This window comes from Callorhinus ursinus, unplaced genomic scaffold, assembly GCF_003265705.2.
Source record: "Callorhinus ursinus isolate GAN/ISIS: 27379988/994484 unplaced genomic scaffold, GSC_fseal_2.0 scaffold18, whole genome shotgun sequence".
NCBI lineage: Eukaryota > Metazoa > Chordata > Mammalia > Carnivora > Otariidae > Callorhinus > Callorhinus ursinus.
The window spans coordinates 7,786,268-7,813,982 of record NW_027397080.1 but is presented as its reverse complement, the minus strand read 5'-3'; the positions used below and the strand labels follow the sequence as shown (position 1 = coordinate 7,813,982).

Genomic DNA, 27,715 nt, shown 5'->3' with positions numbered 1-27,715 from the left:
CACCTGCCCGGCCGTCGGCTCACACAGATCCTTCTCTTTGTCATCTGGTTTTCACAGACAAGGACTGAGGCACAGAGGGGTGGAGAGACTCGCCCGAGGCCTCTGCTGGACAGTGGGGACAGCGGTAGCTGTCATGGAGGGAGGGCCGGCTCACTGCCCGCTGCTGAGCTAGACTCTTCGGAGGCCTGGCTACCTACAGCGCCCACAGTAGCAGTTCTCTCTTCCTTTATAGGGGACAGTCGCATCAGGGAAGGGTCAGAACAACACCATCTTGATTCCTTTGGGTCCCGTGCGTACTTCATATCATACTGCCCCCAGCATGTCTGATAATGGTGTATACTGGGGATGCAGCTATTGTTTCGTCTCTGCCTGCCCCCCCCCAACCTTATTAGAGCCCCTGCCAGGCTCACAGCCCCTCATTATCATGTGGTCCAGTTCTTTGGTCACGGTATTCAGGAATGGGGAAGACTGGGACCCGAACTGGGCCAGTAGGGATCTCTCTTCCAGGTATCTGAACCACCCAGGGAAAGACAGCGAGACAGGGGCTGCAGGCGGGACCTCTGAGAGACGGGCAGGGTAAGGGCGGGGTGGGGCGAAGAGGCAAGGCTGCCGTCCTGGGCCACCCTCATGGGCCCTGAGCAAGCCCCTGTGCAGAGGACGCGGGCACTGGTGTGCACAGAGAAGGGCAAACGAGGAGCATGTGCCTCCAGGACTTGTGGTCCCGGGCTTCTGTGCAATGCCCCTGAAGCTTTTCACACGGAACCCCTTTTGTACAGGCTCCTCTTTTCAACGGTTTTGGTTCCCTGCAAATTCACAGCCCCTTAGGGCCTGGAGCACCCACACAGCTCCGCCTCAGGACTCTGTCTCCTATGCTCTGACCCCCACCCCGTGTCAGTTCAGTGAGGCCTCTGTGAGCAGTGACTGCGTGCCCAGCTCCTTCCCAGTGTCCTCTGCAGTCTCCTAAACCTCAGGGCTCCTCAGAGCTCTGTCTCGGCCCCTCTTCTCACGCTCAATGTCCTTCTTGGCCTTCTCTTCTGGCCCTTGGCTTCATTCAGCTCCCAGCCCTATGCTGAAGGGCCCCACCTCTCTTTTTCCAGGACAGGCCTCTGCCTTGAGCTGCAGACCCCCAAGTCCACCTGGATGTACCAGGGACCCCCTGAACGTTGCATGGGCCAACCCCAGCTCACCCACTGAGCCCGGACAGGCTTCTCCTCCTCCATCCCCATCCCCTAGATCTCCCAGCAGTGACTCAGGAGTCCCTCCTTCGTGTTCACTCCCCACCCACACCCGACTCACAGCTCTCAGTAAACTTCCAGTATTCAAAAACTATCATCTGATTCAGCTAAGAAGTCCCTCGAGTCACTAAGGGGTGAGTGAAGTTCTGACACATGACATGCTGAAGATGAAAGCCAAGGTTTTGCTTGAATGAAGAAAACTGGCACCAAGGCGAGAAAACTTTAACAGTAGATTACATATCACATTTAAAGACGGTAAATTTATGGGGAAAAGAGACACTGGACTGGGACATATCTCCATTTGTCAAGTCGAGGTTGAACTGCAACCATACATTGACAACAGATACAAGAAGTCAGCAAAAATCGGCAAAAGCATCCTATAAGGATCAATCGGCTAGATGGAGTTTATAATACGGACACTGTATATCTTTTTTCTTATTTGTAAACGATGCATTACACATCCTGTATATCAGTAAAACCGTAATAGTAATTCATACATGCATTCATTGTTCTGGACAGCAGGATGTTAAACATTTACCAGCACAGGGCCAAGTTCCAGTGGACCACCTGACCTAGGTCAGACATTTTTGTAAATTTTGAAACAATACGGTATTTCTGCATTCTTTTTCTTAAAAGGGGTTGCAAATTGTATATAGTCTGGCCATGCAAGATCTGGATCAGCCCCCAGGAAACGCTCTTAGTCAACTGTAAACAAGCAAAAGTGGTGACAATGGAGCTGATGACTGGTGAGGAGCAGAGAGGGGGGGACAGCGGATGAGCAGTGGGGTCCATGCACGGAGTGGAGGGGACAGGAAGAAACTCAGACCTTAGGAGGCCGGTGGATATGTTCACAAAGAAAGTAAGGAGGACTTTTTGCGGCGAGAAGGTAGAAAAGGAAGCGGCTGCTGGAGACAGACTGCAGCCCCTGAACGCAGACCCGGGTCCCGCCCAGACCCCGCCTCACCTTCTCGTAGTATCGGATCTCGTATTCGGTGCCATTAGCCCCCGGAGCTCCGACGGGGATAGGCTCCCGCCACGACAGGGACACACTCTGGGGCTCCACTCGGTCCCTGCGGATCTCATCCTCCTCCCAGGGCGCTGAAAGTAAGTAACGCCGGGTTCTCCACGGGATCCCACTGTGGGGCAGTGCCCGTGTGGGCGCTGGAAGGGCGAGGCATGCAGGGAGTGGGGGCGGGGCCGGGTGGGTGGGGCGGGGCCAGAGGCTCCTGAGGGGCGGGGTCTGAGCTGTCGAGTCCTGAGACCAGACGGTAGGGAGGCCGCTCTCACCCCACAGCTCTCAGCTTCCTGGGTCTCTGCGGGGGGGGGGGGGGGGGGGGAGAGGGGAGGGGGGGCCCAAGCCACCTGCTGCTTGCCCACCCCCTGCACTCCAGCTGCCCTAGTGGTGTTTGGTTCTAATCCCCCAGGTGCTTTCTACACTTTCTGTGGTTTGGAGACATTAAAGAGCACAGGAGGCAGGAAAACAACCTACTCAGGTACTCTGACGGTCTGGTGGAGAAGCAATACACTGGACGCACTAGGGACCGCAGGAAACTACCTCATCATAATAAAGACCATATATGAAAAGCCACAGCCAACGTGCTCAAAGGTGGAAAACTGAAAGCCTTCCCTTGAAGATCAGGACCAAGGCAAGTGGCACACTTGCCACTTCAATTTAACATATACAGAAGCCCTAGCTAGAGAGCTTAGGCAAGAGAAAGAAATAGAAGGCATTGAGATTGGAAAGAAAGAAGTAAAATTATTTCAGTCCACAGGTGACATGTTCTTATATGCAGAAAATCCTAAAAATTCCACAAAAACACCGTTAGAACTAATAAATGAAGACAGCAAAGTTGCAAGATACAAAGTCAACACACAAAAATCAGTTGTGTTGGGGCACCTGGGTGGCTAGTCGGTTAAGAGGCTGCCTCCAGCTCAGGTCATGATCCCAGGATCCTGGGATTGAGCCCCGCATTGGGCTCCCTGCTTGGTGGAGAGCCTGCTTCTCCCTCTACCTCTGTCTGCCGCTCTGCCTGCTTGTGCTCTCTCTCTATCTCTGTTAAATAAATAAGTAAATCTTAAAAAAAAATCAGTTGTGTTTCCACACACTAACAATGGACAATCTGAACAGGAAATGAAGAAAACAATCCCATATACGATTGCAGCAAAAAGAATAAAATACTTAGGAGTAAAGTTAATGAAAAACGAGAAAACATTGCTGAAAGAAATTAAAGAAGACACGAATAAATGGAAAGACATCGTGTTTATGAAGTGGAACACTTAATACTGTTACAATGTCCATGCTACCCAAAGTGACCTACAAATCCAACTCAATTCCCATCAAAATCTCAAAGATGTTTTTTGCAGAAATAGAAAAGAAATCCTAAAATTCATCTGGAAAAATCAAAGGACCATGAATAGCAATATGACCTTGAAAAAGAAAAACAAGGCTAGAGGCCTCACACTTTTTGACTTCAAAAACATTACAAAGCCACCAAAATCAAAACAGTTTGGTACTAGTATAAAGACAGAAACACAGACCAACTGAACAGAATAGAGAGCCCAGAAATAAACCCTCACACGCACAGTCTAATGATTTTTGACAAGAGTGCTAAGCTGACACAATGGGGAAAGGACAGTCTTTTCAACAAACAGTGCTGGGAAAACTGATTATCCACACGCAAAAGAATGAATTTGGACCCTTACCTTATACCACATACAAAATCTAACATGAAATAAATTACAGACCTAAATGTAAGACCTGAAACTATAAAACTCCTGGAAGAAAATGTAGAGGAGGGTGCCTAGGTGGCCAGTCGGTTAAGTGTCTGATGCTTCTTTTTTTTTTTTTAAGATTTATTTATTTTATTTTAGAGGGAGAGTGAGAGAGAGAGAGTGCAGGGGGAAGGGCAGAGGGTCAGGGAGGGAGGGAGAGAGAGAATTCCAAGTGGACTCCCTGCTGAGCGCAGAGCCTGGCGCAGGGCTCAATCTCACAACTCTGAGATAATGACCTGAGGAGAAATCAAGAGGCGGACACTCAACTGACTGAGCCACCAAGGTGTCTCTGTATCCAACGACTTGATCTCAGCTCAGGTCTTGATCTCAGGGTTGTGAGTTTGAGCCCTGCGTTGTGCTCCATGCTGGGCATGGAGCCTAACAAAATAAAATAAAATAAAATAAAATAATAAAATATATTTAAGGGACACCTGGGTGGCTCAGTCAGTTAAATGTTTGACTGTTGATTTCAGCTCAGGTCATGATCTCAGGGTCATGAGATCGGACCCCACAACAGGCTCTGCACTCAGCAGGGAGTCTGCTTGATATTCTCTCTCCTTCCTTCCTCACCCTTTGTCCCTCCCCGCCTCAAGTAATAAATTTTAAAAATATATTAAAAAAAAAGAAAAGAGGGGGCACCTGGATGGCTCAGGCATTAAGCGTCTGCCTTCGGCTCAGGTCAGTACCCCAGGGTCCTGGGATCGAGCCCCGTATTGGGTTCCCTGCTCGGCGGGAAGCCTGCTTCTCCCTCTCCTGCTCCCCCTGCTTGTGTTCCCTCTCTTGCTGTCTCTCTCTCTGTCAAATAAATAAATAAAATCTTTTTAAAAAATATTTTAAAAATAAATAAGTAAAATAAAAAAGAAAATATAGAGGAAAGCTTCCTGCCATTGGATTTGGCAATGATTTCTTGGATATGACACCAAAAGCACAGGAAACAAAAGCAAAAATAGACAAATGGGACCACATCAAACTTAAAAACATCTTCACGGTAAAGGAGACCATCAACAAAATGAAATAGGGAAACCATCCCTATGAAATGGGAGAAAATATCTGCTAACCACATATCTGATAAGGGGTCAATATCCAGAATATATAAAGAACTCCTACGACTCAACAAAAACCCCACAAATTCCCCCAATTTAAAAACAGGTAGAGACAGGGGCGCCTGGGTGGCTCAGTCAGTTAAGTGTCTGCCTTTGGCTCAGGTCATGATCCCAGGGTCCTGGGATGGAGCCCTGTACCTGGCTCCCTGCTCAGCGGGAGGCCTGCTTCTCCCTCTGCCTCTGCCCCACTGTTGAGCATAGTCCAAGAAAATGAAATCACTATCTTGAAGAGATATCTGCACTGTCGTGTTCACTGCAGTATCACTCACAATAGCCAAGATACGGAAATTACTTCAGTATCTGTTGATGGATGAATGAATAAAGAAAAGAAAATGATATCTATAAAGGAATGTTATTCAGCCATAAAAAAGAAAGAAATCCTGCCATCATCAAGAACATAGATGGGGGCGCCTGGGTGGCTCAGTCCTTAAATGTCTACCTTCGGCTCCGGTCATGGTCCCAGGGCCCTGGGATCAAGCCCCACATCAGGCTCCCAGCTCAGCAGGAAGCCTGCTTCTCCCTCCCCCACTCCCCCTGCTAGTGTTCCCTCTCTCGCTGTGTCTCTCTCTGTCAAATAAATAAAAATCCTTAAAAAAAAAAAAAGGATGAACCTTGAGGGCATTATGTTAAGTGAAATAAGAAAGACAAAGACAAATACTGCATGATTTCACTTATATGTGGAATCTAAAAAAACCAGACTCATAGAAACAGAGAGTAGACTGGTGGTTGCCAAGGGCTAGGGGCTGGGGGAAATGGGAGATGTTGGTCAAAGGGCATAGACTTCCAATCAGAAGATGAATAAGTTCTAGGGATCTAATGCAGAGCAGCAGGATGACTCTAGCCAATAATACTGTATCATATACTTGAAGACTGCTAAAAGAGATCTTCAGCGTTCTCATCACACACACACACACACACACACACACACACACACACACACACGGTAACTCTGTGAGGTGATGGATGTGTTAACTAACCGTATCATGGTAATCATTCTACAATATATACATACACTAAATCAACACATTGTACACCTTAAACTTACACAAGTTATATGTCAATTATATCTCAATAAAGCTAGAAGAAAAAAAAGAAAATGTGATATAGGCGTACAATTTTTCTGAATGAACTCATTCAGAAAAAAAAAAGGAAATCCTGTCACAGGCTATGACATGAATGAACTTGGGGGGACGTGATGCCAAGTGATAAGCCCGTCACAGAAAGGCAAACACTTCATGATTCCACTTTATGAGTCATCTACAGTCATCAAGCTTAGAAACAGAAGGGAGAATGGGGGGCAAAGAGGGCCAAGAGCTTTTGTTCAAAAACAAAGGGTTTTGTTCAACGGGCGCAGGGTATGAGTTTTGCAAGATGAAAGGAGTTCAGAGGTCTCCTGCACAAGGATGTACATATAGTTCAAACTACTGTATACTATACACTTAAAAACGGTTAAGCTGGCAAATATTATGTTTCTTTCCCCACAATAAAAAAAAAATATTGGTGCCCAGGTCACACAACCCAAAACAATTAAATCATCTTAACAGGGAGGGACTCGGGCATTTTTCTTTTTCTTTTTTTAATCTTCTCGGTGATTCCAATGTGCAGACAACTTTGAGAATCACTCGTCTAGATAATGTTGAATGGACAGTACTGAACTAAAAAAAAAGGTAAAAATGCCTGATCTGAGGCAGGGACCACAAAGTTACTGGGAGGTAAGACCATGGCCTCACTTCAGGTGTGTTGAATAGAGGGGTTTCCAAGAGAAGATACCGGACAGGCAGCTGGAGAGGTGGTTTCAGGGCTCACAAAAGGCATCTGAGAATGAGATGAAGATCCAAGAGCCATCAGAGGGTGACTGGATGTAGCTGCCCAGGAGGATGCAGAGAAAGAGAAAGAAAGCTTTTAGGAACAAGCATTTACTTTAGGAGGCAGGTAAAGGAAGAGGAGCTCAAAAATGAGGAGCCAGAGAGGTAGCAGGAAAACCAGGAGCAAATGAGATCCAGAAGCCCAGGGAAGAGAGCATTTACGAAGGTTCCCTTCTGACTCTTCCGGTTTTGAGCTACTGGTCCATGAGCAAGAGGCTCTGTTTCCTCACGTGTAGAATGGAAAGAATGATGACCTCACTGGGCTCACTGTGAGAATTTTATGAAGCCATGTGTATGAAGAGCTTAGCACGACACATGACACAGAGCACGCACGCCATGCAGGCTTACCCACAAGAGGAACCCACGGTCGACAGTGTCATCTGCTGAGAAGAGACAGGGTAAGACCACGATTCAAAGTGCCCTCTGGCTTTAACAAAGTGGTGAGGTCCTGGTGACTTCAGGGGATTGAGGGAAGCAGATACCAGGTGGCGATGGGCCAAGGAAGTGGAGACGGGGCGCATGTAGCTCACTCTTCGAAGAGTGCGTGAACATGGCTTCTAGCTGTAAATGGTAACGATCCAGCAGCCCCCACCCTCCAGTCTCTCTCAAATTCTAACTAAAACATAAAGGTACAGAAAGAATTGAAAACCTAGAACATCGCCATAAACTAGTCTTGACAGCTGATTGCCAGAATGGGGGTCGGGTGGTGGAGTGGCATTATCTCCACCTAGGAGAAAACCAGTGAAACTAGACTGAAAAGTACAATTGTAGTGAACCCCCAGGCTATGCTGCCCACAGAGTGACCCTGCCTCCCATCCTAAAAATAACTTGAAAGATCTTTTATCCCTCCTCCCACTGTCTGACCCTTAAAAAAAGGCAAGGTCTTTGTCAACTGGACAATGCATAGCCATCACTCTCCTGCAGAGTTGCTCTGGAGGAAGAGTGTTCCTACCTATTCCCCAGGAGTACCTCTCAGCCTAAATCCACTTGGAGATGGTAGCTCGCAGAAAAGACATGGCTTCAAGGGGGGAGAAGTGGGGAAGCATCCGAGGAAGAGGCACAGCCCCTTGCAGATACAGAGGGGAAGAGGCTAGGCATGTCATTTTTTGGAACTGCATTTGTTGAAAGCATCAGAATGGCCAGGATACAGAGGTGGGAGAAGGTTCCATTTCAACCCCACAGAGATACATTAGATGAAAGCCTGATAACTCCAGAGAATGGAGCTGAAAACCAAGCCCAAGCACCTGCTCTCCCACTGCAGATCAGTGATGAAATTTGGCCAGCGCCCAAGTGGGACCAAGAACACAGCACACATTACTGGAAAACCATTCAACAGCCACGTCCCCCTTCCTTGCCTGCGGAGCCCAACTTTTGATTCAGGGTGTACTGTTTCCCCCCATGGGACTCAGGTTTTCTGATTGTTCTAAGGTATCTGTGCGCACCCATTTCCTGTGCCAATGATTGGGGTCGGGCTTGTAAGCCAGTTCTGGCCAACGTAAGGAGAAATCAGCTAAGGGGAGGATGGATTCTGGGAAAGGTTTCTTGCTCTTAAAATGATACCTACAAGGAAGAAACAGTTCTTTTTCTGCTCTAGATGGTAAGGATGTGATGTCTGAAGCTGCCGCATTCAACTTGCCACCATAAGGGAGCTAGCCTAATGTGACAAGGATGGCACAGTAGAAAGACAGAAAGAACCTGGATCCTTGAGGACCCTGATGAGCTACTGAAGTAACCATGCTCTATCTCAACTCTTAGGTAAGCTAAGAAAGCATTTTTCGGGGCACCTGGGTGGCTTGGTCAGTTAAGCATCTAACTCTTTGATTTTGGCTCAGGTCATGATCTCTCAGGGTCATGAGATCAAGCCCCATGTGGGGCTCCGTGCCCAGCACGGAATCTGCCTGGGATTCTCTCCCTCTCCCTTTGTCCCTCCCCTCGTTCTCTCTCAATAAATAAATAAATAAAATCTTTTAAAAATCATTTCTAGTTAAACACCAGCGGGATTGAGATTTATTGTTACTTGCAGCTGAAAGCCTTACAAACCAACCCAAGGGACAAGTCACACATTGAGTTTTTTGGCAGACACCAGCTATCTCCTTGTTCAAGAACAAGGAAACAGAAAACACCAAGAAATCGGGCTCATGAAAAAAACCTTTCGGACTAAATGAACAGTAAAATTATTCTGAAGAACCAGGAGGAGCAGCTTCTTCCGAGGGATTTGGTGTGACAGAGAAACAAGTGAAGCGATTGTCTGGCATCTGCAAGAAGAGGAGAGAAAACACTGCCTCCCCAAAGAGGGAGCAGAAGGTCATGAAGGGACAACAGGCGGAGAAGAAAAAGAAGATCCGGGGGAGGTACAAGCGGAGAGGTGAGCACGGCCCGTGAGGGAAACTAAAGGTGCATTAGTGAAACTGAAGCATTTAAAAGAAAAGGCACTGCAAACATAAGGAATTTTGACAGAATCACACGCAGGATGGGAACATCAAGGAGACAAGAAGGAGGAGGTAGAAAGGAAGAGTATGTTTACTTTATACATGGAGAACGCGAGAGCAAAACGGCAGCATGGAAATAATACACGTTGCTCTCAAGTAGCCATGAAGCAATTAAAATGCTGACCCTACCCTTTCACAACAAAGAAAACCTCAGTGGTGACGTTAAAAAGGAAAAGTTGTACAAACCTCTTTCTCTAAGCACGGAGCAATAAAATCAGAAACAAAAATAAACGCAAATCATCCAGAAATTGAAACACATTCTCTAAAATAAATTCAGGCAAAACAGCACTACGAGAAGAAAACCATAGGTCTAAATCTTCATGACCTTGAACCAGGCAGTGATTTCTTAGATAGGAAACCAAAGGCACAGGGAACCCAAGATTTCACCAAAATGTAAAACTCGGAGCTTCAAAAGACACAACTCAAAGTGAAAGACAGGTGTCTGCCAGCAGCATGACTGGGGGGTGGGCAAAATGGGGGAAGGTGGGCAAAAGGTTCAAATTTCCAGTTATAAAATAAGTAAGTCCTGGGGCGCAATGCATGGCATGGTGACTCTAGTTAACAATACCATGTTGTGGGGTGCCTGGGTGGTTCAGTCAGTGAAGCCTCTGCCTTCGGCTCAGGTCATGATCCCAGGGTCCTGGGATCGAGTCCCATGTCGGGCTCCCAGCTCAGCAGGAAGCCTGCTTCTCCCTCTCCTCCCAGCTTGTGCTCTCTCTCTCTCCCCGCTTCCCTTAAATAAATAAAATCTTTTTTTTTTCAGATTTTATTTATTTATTTGAGAGAGAGACAGAGATAGGGAGAGAGAGCACATTCTCAAGTGGGCCCTCGGCCAATATGAATGATGTCCTTCTGAAAAGGGGAGATTTGGACACAGAGGCAGGCACTCACGGAGCGGAGACAATATGAAGACACACAGGGAGAACAGGCCGTGTGACTGGAACATGCATCTACACGCCAAGGAGGAAGAAGGACCGCCAGCAAACACAGGAGGCTAGAAGCAAGGGAGGATCCTCCCCCGGAGCAGTCAGAGAGCTCTTCACTCTGCTGTCACTTTTGATTTCAGACCTGCAGCTTCCGCAAGTGTGAGACAACACATTGCTTTGGTTTGAAGCCATCTGATATTCGGTACTTTGTTACAGCAGTCTTAGAGAACTAGAAAGGCCTTTGAAAATTTAGAAAAATACCAAGGCCTAATACCCAGAATATATATATTTAAAAAGAGAGAGAGAGAGAGAGCTCATAACTCAATGACAAAAAGAAAACCCAGCACATGAAAAGATGTTCAATGTCACCAGTCATTAAGGAGATGCAAACCCAAAACACAGTGAGATCCCACTCCACACCCACTAGGATGGCCGTAACCAACAAAAACACAAACCAGTTTCGGTGCCGAGGTGGAGAGACTGGAGCCCCTGTACGTTGCCGGCGGGAATGTCAAATGGCACAGATGCTTTGGAAGACAGCTTGGCAGTCCCTCAAGAAGTTCACTGGTTCCTCAAGAAGATAAAAAGCTACTGTATGTTTTAGTCAGCTCAGGCTGCCGTAACAAGATACTACAGACTCTGCAGCATCAACAACAAAGATGAATTTTTTCCACAGTTCTAGAGGCTAGAACTCCCAGATCGAGAGGTTTACAGATTTGTATCTATAGTATTCTGGTAAGGACTGTCTTCCTGACTGGCAGACAACCGTGTCTTGCTGTGCCCTGTCTTGGCCTTCCTTTTGTGTAGGCACAGAGAGAGCATGGGAGCTCTGGAGTCTCTTCCTCTTCTGTAAGGATGCCAGTCCTATGGGCTTAGGGCCCCACCCTTATGATCTCATTAACCTTACTTCCTCAAAGGCCCTATCTCCAAAGAGAGTCACATTGGGGGTTAGGGCTTCAACCTATGAATCTGGGGGAGACACAATTCAGTCTATAACATCATGGGACCTAGCATTTCCATTCCTACGTATACACTCAAGAGAACTGAAAACATGTCTCTACAAAATCGTGTACATGACTATTCACAGCAGCGTTATTCATAATAGCCAAAAGGTAGAAAAACGGCCCATAAACTGATGAATGGATAAAGAGAATTGTGGTATACAGTGGAATATTCCTCAGCCATATAAGGGACTGGTGTACCGATACACGTTACAACATGGACAAACCTTGAAAACATTACGCTAAACAACAAAAAAAAGGCAGACACAAAAGTCAACATATCGTATAAGTCTATGTATATGAGATGCCCAGAAGAGGCAAATCTATACAGACAGAAAATAGATTAGCAGTTACTAGGTGCTAGAGGGGGTGGGAGGAATGGGGAGTAACTATTAATAGGTTTCTTTTGGGGGTGTTGAGAATGTTCTGGAATTAGATAGTGTGGGCTGCATAACTATGTGATTATATGAAAAAGCACTGAACTGTACGTTTTAAAAAGGTATGTGAAATTTTAGGGTATGTGAATATCTCCTCAGAAAAGTGACTATACTAAGGATGTGATATATCAGGTATAAAAACATACTGGACGTGACCAAACTTATACTTAGAGGAAAATTCATAGGCTTAAAATATGAAAACAAAACTGGGGCACCTGGGTGGCTCAGTCGTTAAGCGTCTGCCTCCACCTTGGGTCATGATCCCAGGGTCCTGGGATGGAGCCCCGCATCGGGCTCCCTGCTCCGCAGGAAGCCTGCTTCTCCCTCTCCCGCTCCCCCTGCTTGTGTTCCTTCTTTCACTGTCTCTCTCTGTCAAACAAATAAACAAAATCTTTTAAAAAAATATGAAAACAAAACTAAGCACTGAACTCACCTAGAAAAAGACTTCAGGAAAGCAACAGGATGGTATTAATAAAGGTAAAACCATAAAATAAGTGACAAAAGTACACAACACTGGAATTGATAAATTGAAGAACTGATTCTTTATCATAACCAGTAAAATAAATCTCTGGCAAGGATAATTAACTAAAAAGAAATCTCAAACATATAACATGAAGAATGAAAAAGCAGAGTTAACTACAGATACTGAGGAAAGTTTTAAAATGTACATTTCTAGGCTACTGAATAAGAAAAAGATCATCAAAATATTTGCTATGAAAGCACAAATTAACGAAACTGATCCAAAAAGTATGGAAAAGGTTGAGAATATCATCCAACTTTCCCCCAAAGAAGGTGCAGGGCCCTGAAAGCGATTTTGCACACCTTCAAAGAATGATAATTATGGTACTTAAACTGCTGCGGAGCAGAGAAAAAGAAGAGATTTTTCTTGATGCCTTTTCCAAAGCCAGCAAAACTTGACAAATGTTAAAAACTTGACAAAGAACACAACAACAACAAAAAAGCACTAATCTCTCTTGTAAATGTACATGGAAAGAAATAGTAAAATATAAGCAAATCAATTCAGCAAAATATTAAAAGAATAATACACTCAAATCCAGTAGGATATAATCTGGGAATGCAAAAAGAGCTCACATTGAAAAACCCATGAATAGAATTCATCATGCCAATAGGTCAGAGGAGAAAAAACATGCAGTCATCTTGAAAGATGCTTAAGAAGCATTTTATAAAATTAACATCCATTTCTGATTTTTTTTTAAAGTTCAGTAAAAAGTGAAAGCATTATATGGCCAAGTGGCTAAAAGCACAAGGTGTCTACTTACTAACTGGGTGACCTTGGACAAATCACTTGTGCTCTCAGGCCTCAGTTTCTTTATTTGAAAGATGATTATCCTTCTATTTCAGTGAATGAATGTAGAAAATCATACTGCACAGGGCCAATGCCAACCACAGAGCACCACTCAATCAGTGGAAGCTTAGTATTTTCATTAGTAAAATGGAAACAGCATCTCCTCAACAGGATTTTTAAATCCATCTATATCAAAACAGGATTGTTAATATGAAATACCAGATAAAAATCTCATATCACATATATTATACAAAAGGGATTTTATAGTAGGTGGTTCTAGATATGGATATAGAGATGGCAAAAAAATGTGGAAGGATATACTCCAAGATATTAATAGTTGTATAGCTCTGGGTAACAGGATTACGGGTGCTTTTTTCTCTTTCTATATTGAATTTTTTTTTAATGTAAATGCAATAGCAAATGTTAAGTCACAGTAGAGATAGTAAAAAACAGAACAAAACTGTTATTCCAGAAAACCAGACAAATTGGAAATCTCTCGCAAAAGGCAGAGAAAATAGATTAAGAGCTAAAAATGATAAAGGGTGTGACAAGATTTGAGAATCAGAAAATGGATGTACAACCTAAGGCTTAGAGAGATTCCTAGAGAGACACTGGAGCTATCAGAAATTCTAGTCAAAGCAATAACAGAAAAAAAGTTCTTTTCCAGGAATAAAAAACTGTGTGCAGATCAAAAGTTTTACTAGGTACCAGCCAAACTCAATGAAGAGAGATCAATATTGGTTAAATTTTATTTTCACTAATAGGTGAAAGAATTACACAAATGCACACACCCAGGCTACTTACACAAGAATAAAAATCACCCTGGCCTCAGACCTCCGCAACAACAGCGGCCAGAAGACTGGGAAGTAGAGTCACAAACCCATCACATCTCAGATAAGAGAAGACCTGGAAACCCTACCACTCACTTATCTCTCTTGCAAAGGACACTTGAAGGATTACTTGAAGGTGTACCCCAGCTGGGCGAGAGACAAATGAAAAGTCAGTTTCAGGAACTGGGGAAGGTGTAGCACGAAAGGAGTGTAGGTCTTTATTTCCTCATCTCTATTCCAGACTCAGAAATGTGACTGCTACGGGTTGACCAGTGACTTCTGGCGTCCCTACAGCCTGACCCTGCTGTGCCTTCTTGCTCTTTTCCAAGACCAGGGAGGAGGGTGACCGATGCGGCAGGGATAGAGGCTGGGGGACACACGACAGAACGAACTCCTCTTTCTGAGACAGGAGAGGAGGAGGGACGATTCTGCTCTTCTGGCTGAAAGTTTTGAAAAGGGCGGGCAAAAGATTGCGGGGCTGCCCGCCTCTGTCCCCTGGGAGAGGAGAGGCAGGGCGGCCGCGAGCCGGGTGTGGTGCTGGGGCTCTCTGCCAGGTCGGGAGCAGGGGCGCCCGCTGGCTCCCGCAGACCCTCCCCCGAGACGCCCGCCACAGCTCTGGCCCAGCGGCACCTAGTCACCCGCGTCCTCAGTCCCTCCCCCCCCCCCCCCCCCCCCCCCCCCCCCCTGACCGCGCCCCCCGGCCCCCCGGCCCCCCCGGCCCCCGTCCCCCCCCCCCCCCCCCCCCCCCCGGGGGCCTCCGGGAAGGGCCGGCCGTCGGCGGGGGTCCCCGCGGTCAGGGATGTGTGCGGGGGGGGGGGGGCGGGGGGGTGGCTCGCCTCCTGGAGAGACGCGGCGGGCGGCCTTACCCCCGGGCCCCGTGGACACGGTGACCTGAGCGTAGGTGGCTCCCGCGGCGGCAGCCGGGCCCGACACGCCGTTGAGCGCCGCCACGCGCACGGTATAGCGCGCCCCGGGCCGCAGGTGGAGCAGCGTGGCGGCGCGCTCCCGCAGCCCGGCCTGGCGCGGTACGAAGGCCACGCGCGGCCCGCACGGCTCGCACGCGCCCCCCGGGCCCTCGCGGCCGCAGCGCAGGCACAGCAGCGAGTACGTGACGTCCGAGCGGCCGCCGGAGTCGGCGGGCGGCAGCCAGCGCAGCCTCAGCGCCAGCGGCGAGCGGCTCAGGCTGTACTGCAGGTCCCGCGGCGCCGATGGCGGCCCTGGGGGGCGGGGGGGCGCCGTCAGCGGGGGCGGGGGGGGGAGGGGGGGGGGGAGGGGCAGAAGGGGGCGTGGGGGGCGTGGGGGCCAGCGAGGTGGGAGGAGGGTAGTGAGGGGAGGAGGATGAGGACGCACGACGGCGCACAGAGTGTAAGGGGCCCGAGTCCCACTCCTGGCTGGGGCGCAGGGTGAGGTGACGGCGGGGGTGGGGGGGGCAGTCCACTCACGACCAGTCGAGAAGCCTGACCTCACCGCTCGGTCTCGGGACTCGTACTGGTTCTTCCAACCGCAGGCCCCGGCCCGCATCCGCCCCCCCCCCCCCCCCCCCCCCCGCCCCCCCCCCCCCCCCCCCCCCCCCCCCGGCTCCCCTCCCTCCGCCCCGCCGTCTGGGTCGCTGGTCCCCATGCGCCCCACGCTCCCCAGTGCAGAGCCCCCTGCCCTCGGCAACCCCTCCACCAGGCCTTTCCGGACTCCCCACCCCCCACCCCACCCCCGAACGCTTGCGGGAGGGGCACTCACGGGTGCAGGAGGCCGAGGGCGGGTCGGTGGGCGAGCGTGCGTAGCTGTCCTGGCACACGCAGAACGTGGAGGCGTTTTCCAGGGCCCGGCTGTGCTCTGGGCACGGGGAGCAGAGCAGCCGGCGCGGGGACAACTTGTAAAACCCTGGGGGACAGGCTGCGGGGCAAAGCCACGTGAGGAGGGGGTCTCCTCCACAGCTTCTCTCTCCCCCACTCTCTTGCCTGCCCCATTAGGGTGAGTTTATGTCCTGGAATTGTGCCGGGAAAGGGGGTCTCAGCTACTCCAGCCCTTACCCATGGGGTGGCAGCTCCTGACCCAACAGCCCGGTACTATTAGCCCTTAGTAAGTGCTTACTGTGTGCCAAACACTGAGTGTTTTACTTTTAGTAATTCACTAAATCCTCACAACAGCCCGTGAGGTATGTACTTTATCCTTATTTTTAAAATGAGGAAATTAAGGCTCAGAGGTTCAGTAACTTGCCCAATGTCCCACAGCTAGTAAGTGGTGGGATTCCAACCCAAGCAGACACCATGCCACCCTAATGCCCATTGGAAGAAAATGAGCCCAACTCTCTAGTCTTGATGTGAGGCCAGAAGAGAGGTGCCTCCAAGGGGTGTGTCACAGCTCCCCAGGGACAGACACCCACAAACTCCTAGTTATGCTCGCGCGCGCGCATGCGCGCACACACACACACGCACACACACACACACACACACACACACTGTTGTCGGAGCCCATCCTCCCACCACTAGCATTTGGGGTTCATCATCACAAATCCTCAAATGACACCCTTGGTTGCAGGATGGAAGTGGAGCCAGCCAGGTGGAGGGGAGTAGGCAGGAGGAGGGTGAAGTTTCCCTGGTTCTAGTCTTGACACCCTCCTCAATGACTTTGCTTCCCTCACTTCTCTGCTTCTCTCGCCTCACCCAGAACATAGGTTGTTAAGAGCACAGGCTTTTGTATCTGGACAACCTGGGTTTGCAGCTGGGTTGTACCGCTTAGTTGCTGGTGACCTCGGGCAGATTGCTTGACCTCCCTGAGCCTTGCATAGAATACCCACCTCAAAAATGTTGGTGGGGGACTAGCTGAGATGAAGTGTAAGCCTCTTAGCCCGGTGCAGACAACATGTACACTGCAGGGGTCGTAATTACCGTTCCTCCATCACAGGCCTGAAGTGGAAACTGCTAAACACCCACTTGAAAAATTTTCTCACCAGTTGGGCCAGGCGGGAGGGAGGCCGTGGCTCCTGGCCCCTCTTCTGGGAGTTTGGGTGGCTCTCACGTTGTTCCCTGCCCCCACCCAGCTGGCCTTCTTTCTAGTTTAGCTGGTTCTGGACGGCTGGCGGCTCTCCAGCCCCAGGAAGACACTATACAACAGAGGGGATGCAGACGAGCCCTCAGGAAGAATGTTCGGGCCGTGGGAGGAAGAAGAGGGTTTCCGTGATCTGGAAGCCTTTAGGCTTGGGAGGTTCCATCTTGTTGAGTCCTTGGGCAGCACAGCTTAGGGCAGGGTCTCTGAAGCCCCAGGGGCTTTGGAACTATCTGCCTTCAGAACAGAGCATGGGACTCACTACCATGGTGGTCTGGTGGGCAATAGCAGCCCCCACTGGGACTCAGGTGGCCTGGGTTCCCCTGTTAGCCCCACCCCTCCCTATGCTTCTCTGGCCTCAAGAAACCATCAGTCAGGTGCGGATAAAACCATGGCCTGCCAACCTCCGTTGTGAAGTCAGAGCCGGGATCCATTTGCAGGGTCTCACAGTGGTCGGAAAAAAAGACCAGAGGCTCCTTTTCTCTGCGTGTTTGTGGACATCTGCGGTCCCAGAGATGTGTGTCCCAGCAGAGACAGCAGTGGTTATCTCTACTTTGACAGGCTCCATTTAGAAGAGGTTTGTGTTGAGGGGCAGACTCCTGAAGCCTCCTGACTCCCGGCCCCTCCCCCTCTTCCTCAAGGTCAGAGTCAAGTGTCGGAGATCACCTAGTTCAACTCCACTGGCCCGGTCCTCCAGCAGCTTTCCTAGCAGGAGCCACAGTCTTTGCTCAGAAATGGCAAGCCCACCTTCTTCTGTGCCTCTGCTGAATGGCATTAGCAGTGAGAAGGGGCTTCCTTATGTTGAGTCCAAATTAGCCCCCCTGTCTGTAATCCCCCCTCATGCCATCCTGTCTCAGGGCCTCTGTGTGCCCATGGAGACTTAGAGAACATATCTGCTTGGGTCACTCTGCTCCAGGGCAGTCCTATAGAGATTTGAAGACACACCCTGATTCCCCACCCCACCTCCCCAGGGAAGCCCCCAGTCTTTAATTCCTCCAGTGGCTGGGAGAGGGTAAATAAAAGAGAGAAACAAAAGGGAGAACACCTTTGTTCTATCCCCTCCACATGCGTCTACTTTAGAGAGGGCTCTGTACTTAGCTGCAGAAGGCACTGGAAGGCCTTCACTGTCTAAACACAAATCTGACCATCTCACTTCCCTTCTTTTTTTTTTTTTAATTTTATTTATTTATTTATTTGACAGAGAGAGTGAGAGAGCACAAGCAGGGGGAGCAGTAGAAGGAGAGGGAGAAGGAGGCTTCCCGCTGGGCAAGGAGCCCGATGCGGGGCTCGATCCCAGGACCCTGGGATCATGACCTGAGCCAAAGGCAGACGCTTAAACCTCTGAGCCACCCAGGCGCCCCCTCACTTCCCTTCTTAAAACCCTCCAACAACTCCCCAGTGCCAGCCACCCCACCCATGCCACACTAAACCCCTTCCCACCTCTGGCTCTTGTCCTATAACATTTTGCTCCCCTTCGCTCCTGGCAAACTGCTACATTTCTCCAGACCCCAGTTCAAATTAATACCTCCCTTGTGAAGCTCTCCCTGGCATTCTCCCCAGCTCCCTACACCTCAAGACAGAGCTGACACCATTACAAGTGGCTTTTGTCTAGTCTCGGCTTAAGTCAGAAGCGGGAGTGGGTTCCTGAGTGTGTGTGTGTGTGTGTGTGTGTGTGTGTGTGTGTGATTGCATGATTGCCCACAATGTGTATCCAAGCCTCCTCCTCCAGATCCTGATCCATTCATTGGATGATTTTTTTTTAGCACCTACTGTGAACCAGGTGCTCTGGAGTGAGGCTCTGGAGATAAGAGTGCATAAAACAGACCAGGATCCCACTGTCCATTGGCCCAGATGCCCTCCTCCCACCCACCTCACAGGGAGAAGAGAGGCTGTCAGTTGGTAATTCCCTCAAGGTCTGGCCATCAAACCCACAAACCTCCATCTACACCCACCTTCCCTCTCCTCCTCCCTCCAGGCCCAGAGGAGGAGATGGGCCACCTCCTGTTGAAGGCCTCCAGCCCCTCCTCCTCCACTCTGGGTCCAGCCCCTTCTCCTCCTCCCAGACTTTATTCCATCAGTCACATGGCTCCTAATTCTTACATCACTCCTTCTCTACTGGGTCTTCCTAGTGACAGAACAAGGGAGTGGAGCAGTAAAAGTGGTCCATTCAGGGTGCAAATAGTAAGGGCGTTATCTATAGAGTATTAAAAAAACAAAACTGGGGCACCTGGGTGGCTCAGTTGGTTAAGCATCTGTCTTTGGCTCAGATCATGATCCCGGGGTCCTGGGATCGAGCCCCGAATCATAGGGCTCCCTGCTCAGTGGGGAGTCTGCTTGTCCCTCTCCCTCTGCCCCTCCCCCTGCTTGTGCACTCTCTCTCTCGCTCACTCTCTCAAATAAATAAATATATTTTAAAAAACAATAAAACTGGCTAAAACATGGCCTGATCTTTATTAGCAACAAGCATCAGCCATTCTAAACCATGTCAGTAATAAAATATATCCCCCTGGGGCAGACTGCTCCCACCAGGCCCCACTTGGTACCCCACTAGCTCCTTCGTCAGCAGATAAACAAGGCTCCTATCTACAGTCAAAATCTTCTCTCACCATCCCCCAACCTACTGCAGCCGGGTTCTCTCTCTCTCTCTCTCTCTCTCTCTCTCTCTCTCTCGTCCCCCCCGCATTACTCTCTCTCTCTCCGTTGCTCTTGCCTGGGCCACCAAGCAGACACTGTCCAAACCTCTCCTTACCTGAGTGCTTACCAATACTATAAGCTGTTCCTTCCTGGACCCCTCCATCTCCCCGGGCTGCCATGAAATCACACTCTTCTGGATCTCCTCTAACCACTGATTCTTCCTCAAAGTCCTTCTTTTTGGGCTTCAGTTCTTCTATGTATGCTCCCTTAAATACTGCTGTTGTGTGAGACTCCATCATTGGCCTTCTTGCTTCTTACCTCGCCTTTGTCTGTCCCAACCATACCCATGGCTTCAAATAGTTCCTATGTCTCTGTTGCTGAGCTCCAGACTTACTTTCTAGCTACCTCTACTTGAACGCACCACAGGCACCATAAATTCGATGTCCATCAGTATCTCGTGTTCTTTACCCCAGTGAATGATCCTCTGTCCATTCAATCCTCTAGAAGCATACAAATCAAAAAGGACTGTCCTCTCCTCCCATGTCACATGGTCACCAAGTGCTGTGGATGTGTCCCATTATCCCATCCATCCTCCTGTCTCAATGATCTCTGCTACTCCTACCTCAGTTCAGACCTTCTGCTCTTTCTTCTGGACCACTGTACCATCTTTTTCTGGCCTTTAATCCTTCCTTCCCCCAATCATTTCTTTGTAATTACAGCTCAAGTGATCTTGTGAAAATATAAATCTGAACATGTCAGATCCCTGCTTCAAATCCTCCACATAGGTCTACAGCATAAAGTCTAAGCTCTTTATTCTAATGTTCAAGGCCCTTCATGATGTATTCCTGCCCCTCTCCAGCCCCATCACCTCTCACACCCCCAAATGCCCTCTGCTCCTAGCCCCAAACATGCCTCCGTGTTTCTGCAGACAGTCTCTTAACTGAGAATGCTTTTAGCGGCCTGGAAGAAAGGCCTTCTCGCCATCTCTCTCCACCCTTAGAATTGGCTTCTCCCTTCGCCAGGCTTCCTCAACTCTCTGTGGATATGTATCACATGCCATGGTAATCACTGCTTCACCCAGTACATTTCCCCTGGGCACCTACCATATCCTGAGGCCAGTTCCTAGTCCAGTGGTGGAAACACACATAAGTAGATCGCTGCATACCATGGGGTGAGCACAGAGCATACATGGTTGCAGTCAACTACACTTCAATTTGAAAAAAAAAAAAAGCAAGAAGTAGAGGTTGCAATGGGTGCTGGAGAGCAAAGGTGGATCCTAACCCTACTTGGAGAGTTCAGAAAGGTTCATGCCTCCAAGTCCCTTACTAATCCACAAGTTCCCCCGAGGAAAGAGATGATGACATCATCTAAATACATATAATGAACCCGCCTAAATGCATTTGGTAAGTTCTCAGTTCATACTGAATGGACGATTGAACAAAGGAAAGAGTAAGTTTAGTCATTTCTTCCTCTGTCTTCCCACCACTATATTAATCCCTCTGTTAGATCATATATCACCTTGTTGTGATTTTTAAATTTTTACATTTTTCATCTGTAGAGCTTCTGAAGAGTTGAGACTATGCCTGACTCATTTCTGTTGTCCTGACATCAAAAGAGCTTGTAGCTTAGAAAAAGCATCACCTGATCTTTCTACATTAAGGGCACGCATCCATACCCCACCCATCCTTACCCTCAGTCCTCAGAGCCACAGATGGGGGAGAAAAGGAGAGGTCTGGTCCTGGTGCCCACACAGACCTGAGAACCCAACAGGACCCGCACATGAAGGGTCTCCCACAGGGGGCACAGTGATTCACAGATCAGAGAGCTGGGTGGGATGTTAGTAGTCACCTAGGGCAACCTCCCGATCTCTCTCTCCAGCTCAAGAAAATCCCCCTGCCAGCCTCTGATTTGCATATCATCAGTGAAAGGGTGCTCACTCTTTATAAACAATCCGTTAGCTAGTAGAGGTGGGTTGCTGTACAGTTCTTCCTTATGCCTAAGGGAGGCAGCATGATGTAATAGAAAGAACTTGACAGTTGGGCAAATCTGGGTTCAAATCCTGGTTCCCCATTTACTAACTTTGCAAGTGAGATGTTAATCCCTCTGGGCTTCCGTTTCCTCATCTGCGAAATAGGGATACTGGCGACTTACTTTATTGCCGAGAATAAAGGAGACGTCTTATGTGAGGTGCTGATCATAGTGCCTGAAATACAAGGCCCTCCTAATGCCCCCTCATACGAAGTCAGATTCACCTCCCAGTAACTTCACTCAACGGTCCTGGCTGGACTCCCTGGAAAGCTCCACAGAAGGTCAGGACTCTGCGCTCCACAGCCCATAGCTTCTCCACTCCCCCTCCTGCCTCTTTCATCTACCGCACGCTCTCTCCCCATTGCCACCTGCGCGCTACGCTCCCACGCCACACCCCCTCGTCCGCGGAATACCTTCACAGATGTCACCACGTTCCTGGAATCCCGCACTGCAGCTGCAGCGGCCCACGGGCACCAGCCACTCACCGTCGGCGCCACAGTGCATGCGCGGGGGGCTGCCGGGCTCCCCCTCTGCGTGCGCCACGCACGTTCCCGTCACCTCCACCAGCGTGGAGAAGGCGCTCTCGGCTGCGGTGGCTGGGAACGCCGCCAGGCCCCGCACCGTGGCGCGGCACTGCTTGTAGTAGACGCGCACGGAGACCAGCGCCACGCATGCGCCCACGTCCTGAAAGGCCAGGTGGAAACCCCGCCGGCTGAGCGGACCGATCTCGCGCACCTCTGTGTTCAGCTTCATCTTGCGCTCGCCCAGGTCGCCCTGCGTGAAGCTCTCATCCGCCGCGATTGTATCAATCTTGCGGGGCCGGCTGCCACCTGGGCGGGGACGCCCGCGGCCCAGGTCAGCCTCTGTTTCCAGGTAGTAGACGTTGAAAGTCTCCTTGCAGGTGCCGGCGGCGCCCGGAATGCTGCTGCAGTCGCGCAGCGTGAACTGCAGCTCCACGAAGATGCGCTGTCCGCGGCCACGGCTGATCCAGCCAGTTTGCAACCAGTTGTCCTGGTTGGGCTCCAGCACGTTGCACACCTGATATGTGCGGATGGGACGGTCATGCTCGTCCACGCCGCTGATCTCCTCCCACTGGGGAGGAGAACAAAGATGTGGGAAGCTCAGAGCCAAGGCGCCCCCAGGAGGTCGAGCCCTGGCGGTGACGAAAGCTGAAAACCCCCTTCCCCATCGTCACGCATTCTCTCTCCCCCACCTCCGGCCCCTGAAATTATAAAAGATGAAGAGCTGGGAGAGATGTTGGAGACAACGGAGCCAAATCCATAATTTGATAGGTGGGGAAACTGAGGCTCCAGAGAGAAAGAGTGATTTGACTGGATATGAACGTCGAGTTAGCTGCAGAGCTGGGAATGGTGCCTGAAGTCTCCTGGCTCCCCACCAGGTGCCCACTCAGTGACCAGGCTGCAGTCACACAGCCACATCTCCCCACCCCCAGCCCTAGTTTCCAAGTCTCTTTTAGGATTTTAAATCTTGCCTGTTCTGTCAATCTATCAATCAACAACACTGCTTAGAGGATCTACTACGTGCAAGGCATTGTCCAGCATTGGCTCATCTAGATGACACGTACATTTTGCTAGACACAGCCAGTTTCGCCCTCACTATCTTACCCCCCCCTTTTCTTTTTTCTTCTTGGACTGACTGAAGACTCAACGTTTTCTAATAGGCCACTCTGGCTTGAAGCCAGTGCTCCTGGAGACCACGTGCTCTGAGGAGCATTTTATGCTGTTGTAACCACAAGGAGCTAAAGGATTTGAATCCCAGACCACCAGAAGATTCCTGGGACAGGGAGGGAAAGGTTACACTTACCCCATTACTTGGCAGTGCAGTCCAGCCCAGCTCAGCCTGGGAGGCTTTGGAATCCAGGAGGATGACTAGGGAGAAGGAAGGACAGAGATGTCAGAAAACCGGAAGGTCAGGAAGGTGAGAGGGAACCTTTTGTGAGTTCACTGTAAATTTGCTGAGGGGACAGAGACAAATTTTTCCCACTCCATACCTTACCATGAGGGGGTGGGATGTGAGTAGCTCAAGTCCAGAAAGAGGTAGCCACAACAATTAGGGAAGGAGCCTGTATAGGTTTCCTGTAGCTGCTGTAACAAATTATCACAAACTCCACGGCTTCAAATAACAGTAACTTATTCTTTTACAGTTCTGGAGGTCAGAATTTGGAAATCAGCTTCATTGGTCTGAAGTCGGGGTGTCAGCAGGACTGGCTCCATCTGTAGGTTCAGAGGTTCCATTTCCACTGGAATTTTTCAGCTTCTTATGGCCACCTAGATTCCTTGGCTTGTGGCCCCCTCCTCCATCTTCAAAGTGCTTCTCTCCAATCTCCTTCTGTGATCGAGGTGCTTTCTCCTCCGGCTCTGACTCCGCCTGCATCCCTCTTACAGGAACCATTGTGATTACATCGAGGTTATCCAAATAATCCAGGATAATGTCTCCATCTCAGGATCCCTACCCACATCTGCAAAGTCTTTTGCCCTTTAGAATAACATTCACAGGTTCTGGGGATTAGGATGTGGACATATTTGGAGAGTCATTATTCAGCCTGCCACAGAGTTCATGGAAGTACTCTAAGACTGGCTCTAAGATGGGGGTGGTGGTGTCAGTGAGCCCCCCTCCCGCCTCCCTAGGCTCCCTAAATTATAGCTGAGTGTCCAGAAGAGGGAGAACATAAGCATATTAGAGGATTTCTGCATACATCCTGAATTACTCATACTCAGGGGCTCTTCTGAGTTCTGAAGTCACCAGGGATGGAAGAGACTTGAACCTTTTCAGTTTGACTCCCAGGGGCTCTGGGAAAAATGAGTGGAGAGACTCTGCCAGCAGCAGGAGCAATAAAAATCTCTTCTCTCCTCTGCTGTCAGTATCAATTCCAAAGAAGCACTGGTCTGGACAGCACAGCAGCAGCTCAGAGACAGGAGCCCAGGCTATTCTGAAGTCTTGGAAGATTACAAAGCTGGAGCTTAAACAAGGGGGCGGGGCTCCAAGGTAAGGGTCTCTAAGAGGGTTGGCTCCAGAGGCATGGGCGACTGTAAACAGGACCACAGACAGCTTCCCGGTTTTGGTATAACTGACTGCACTTCGGAATAGCATATTGGAAAGCCTCAGAGATCCGGCGCCCCAACCCCCCGGTCAGCGATTCAGATTCCAGCTCCTCGGGATTCTGCACCTGGATATGACGCCTCTGGATTTAGATGAGTGTGCAGCTCCCCCAAATCCAGAGTCAGAGGCAAGGCGCGGGCTCTGGTACCGCAGGCAGCCCCAAGCCCAGCAACGCGGACCGCGTCGGGTAGTCTAGGCTCCGAATTCAGCACTGCGGACAGCTCCCTCGCCAGCACGTCGGGCTGCTCTCGGCCGCAGCCACCCCTTCCCGACCAGCGCTCCACCTCCTGCCTCACGGTTCGGGCTCCGTCCCGTCGTCCCGTACTTCAATCTCACCTCCACACCTCCCTGTCTCCTCTCCTCTCTTCATCTCCCCGCCCCCACATCTCCCCCCTCCATTCGCTCAGCCTGTCCGTCTCACTGGCCCCTGAACCGCTGCCTTTGGCTCCCACGGTTCCTGGGCTCTTTCTTCCCCAGCCTCCCAGGTCTCCAGCCCCATCTCCTCAATGCCCCTCTCTTTTCCATTGCTTAGCTACCTTTTTTTCTGTCTCTTTAGTTCTTTGCTTCCCGCTGCCCGCTGGCTTCAAACCCCAGTACAGACTCCAGTCTCTCTATACGACTCCTTCCCTCAGAACCCCAGTTCTCCAGCCCCTTATCTTCTGGCATCCCGGCTCCAAGAACAGCCACCAGTCTCCTCACCTTCCTCGGCGGTCCCGGGCCTCCCTGGTGCCAAAAGCAACGCCAGACAGAGCGGCATCAGGCAGACCAACAGGCGCAGCGGATGTGGGCCGGCGCCGGTCTCCATGGTCCGCAGACCGCGCAGTCAGTGCGGCGGCGGCTCAAGCCGCGCCAGCCCCAGCACCGCTGAACAGTGCCCCCAGACCCTAGCGCCTGCTGGGGGCGGGATCTCTCTGGTTACCATCATCCATGGGAACCAATCACTAGGCACCGCCGCGGGAGGTCCACCAATCCTCGCCAGCAGAAGGTGAAGGGGTGGAGTTTCATAGGCCAGGGGCGGAACAGAGAAATGGAGGGGGGAAGGAAGGGGTCCAGCCAATCTCCAAACGTGGGGGTGGGGCAGCGCTGAGCGCTGGCCTGGCTCCTGGGGAGGAGGATGAGCCGTCGACGAGGGCCCAGAGCGCAAAACCTTAGCCTCTCATTCCCGAGAAGTAGACACCGTGGGCGTGGCTTAAGGAGGGGTGACCCTCGGGAGGCAACGACGCTTGCAGCCTCTGAGCTAGCCGGGAAGCTCCCTTGTTCCCCCAGGACTTGCAAGGGATTTTGAAGCCTGACGTCCTGACCCCAAGCTCTGGGGAGCTCTATCTCCCAGCACTTGGCTTCTTCCTATGTCTGCGGCTCCTGGCGTCTCCTGGCTGGATCCCGCCCCCTTCTCTCCCCGCCCTCCTCACACACACACACACACACACCGGCTGGAGGAAGGAAGGGGCTCGACCCTGGGAGCTACTCGAGAAGGGAGAGCAAAGTGGGAGACGGAGTCCCACCCTATCAGCAACGCTTCCGAGGTTGGGAAAACATGTGGACGCTAGAATGGGGTTGGTAGATTTTGCATGAACGACTGGTTCCTCAGGTTCTTGCTCTTGCTGCCAGGACACAGACAGCACTCTGCACAACTACCCTTTTCCCCGGTCTGCTCAGTTCCTGGAGTTCCCCCCTTTGATAATCCCTCTCCGCCCATCTCAGGGGACTGGTGAGGAGCTCAGCGGCGGGGACTCCAAGGCGTCTGCGAGAGAGGCGGACCAATCCTCAGAGTTCAACCAGCGCTGGGGAAGCTGCAAGGAAACGTGGAACACGACCTCTATCTAGTGAAGGTCATTTATGTGGAAGCTGAGGATTTAAGGCGTTGGTGGTGGGAAGGGCTGAAGCCCTCCAGGACGAGGGAGGCGGCTATTGAGCGCCACCATCTGGGCTGAACTTGAGCAGGCAAAGCTCCACCCACCCTGTAGCTTTTCAGTGCGCTTTTCTTGGGGGACCCAACTCCTCTGCTTTTGGAAGCTAAAGTAGCTGGAGAACCCTTGAAAATCAATGAGTCCTGTGTCTACATGACCTGCGTGGCTTGACTGTGCGTTTTGGATATCTGTGTTCTTTACCCTTCCAACCAACCCTCCCTGAGTGCCATGCTCTGTGCTGAAAATATCTGGGTGAATCTCTGACTCTGCCACAGTCCATACTTCCTTGAGCACTGAGAATAATGAAAATTCGTGACACTGTATAATACTGGCCACTTACAAGCCGCTTTCATGTGTCATTTCTGTGTGTGTGTGTGTGTGTGTGTGTGTACACACGTCCAGTATGTGTATACGCACACTTGCTGGCTCACAGACATACTTGCTGGACAGCAGCAATAGGAATGGCTGGGAGGAGTTGGACTCTTTTGCCGGTAGAAAGAAAGGTCATCAGGAGGGGCTGGGGCTCGGACACCGACACCGCTGGAGATGAAGCCAGCTGAGGAAGCAGAAGAAGGTGTGGCGTCCGGCAGGTTCTTGGATGCAGGCGGGGTCTTTGAAATCAGATCTACCTGAAGAAGGGCTCTTACACCCCACCTCTTTCCATCCTCATTCTTCTCACGCTCGATTTTCCCCTCTCCCGCCCCCCCCCCAGCGTTGAGAGTTGGTATTTTTAGAAGCTGCTTAGAGACCCAGGACTCCTTTCATTTCAAAATGAGTCCTCACTCCACTACCCCTCACCCTTCTCTTCATATCCGGGTCCCGTCCCCTATGCAGTCTTGAGGCGCCAGTCATGGCTTCTTACCTGAGCTCCAGACACTTCAACCCAGAGGTTCTGACCCTTATGTGCTAACACAAAATGCAAACTCCTTGTGAGCCTCGAAAAGATCTTTCAGGAGCCAAGCATATGGGGGAAATTAACTGGGGAAAGTCATACAGAATGCCCCAACAAACCCCTGGCTG

At 50.3% G+C, this 27,715-nt stretch overlaps 1 protein-coding gene and 1 long non-coding RNA gene across 4 annotated transcripts in view; one reads left to right on the top strand and one right to left on the bottom strand.

Moving 5' to 3' along the window:
• EPHA10 (EPH receptor A10) overlaps positions 1–25,692 on the bottom strand; it is a 40,889-nt gene extending 15,197 nt beyond the window's left edge. For all 3 annotated transcript variants that reach the window (XM_025857081.2, XM_073902884.1, XM_073902885.1), the window contains exons 1-6: positions 25,488–25,692; positions 23,493–23,557; positions 22,082–22,760; positions 15,699–15,854; positions 14,831–15,181; positions 2,200–2,333 (exon numbers count right to left, since the gene is read on the bottom strand). In XM_025857081.2, coding sequence (XP_025712866.1) covers positions 2,200–2,333; positions 14,831–15,181; positions 15,699–15,854; positions 22,082–22,760; positions 23,493–23,557; positions 25,488–25,593 — 1,491 coding nt within the window. In that variant the 5' untranslated portion in view covers positions 25,594–25,692. The remainder of the gene's footprint in view (positions 1–2,199; positions 2,334–14,830; positions 15,182–15,698; positions 15,855–22,081; positions 22,761–23,492; positions 23,558–25,487) is intronic.
• Positions 7,295–27,090, top strand: LOC112812316 (uncharacterized). Its single transcript, XR_003205251.2, has 3 exons — positions 7,295–7,373; positions 8,570–8,730; positions 26,490–27,090. It is a non-coding gene; the product is annotated as an uncharacterized lncRNA (long non-coding RNA).
• The last annotated feature ends 625 nt before the right edge of the window (positions 27,091–27,715 follow it).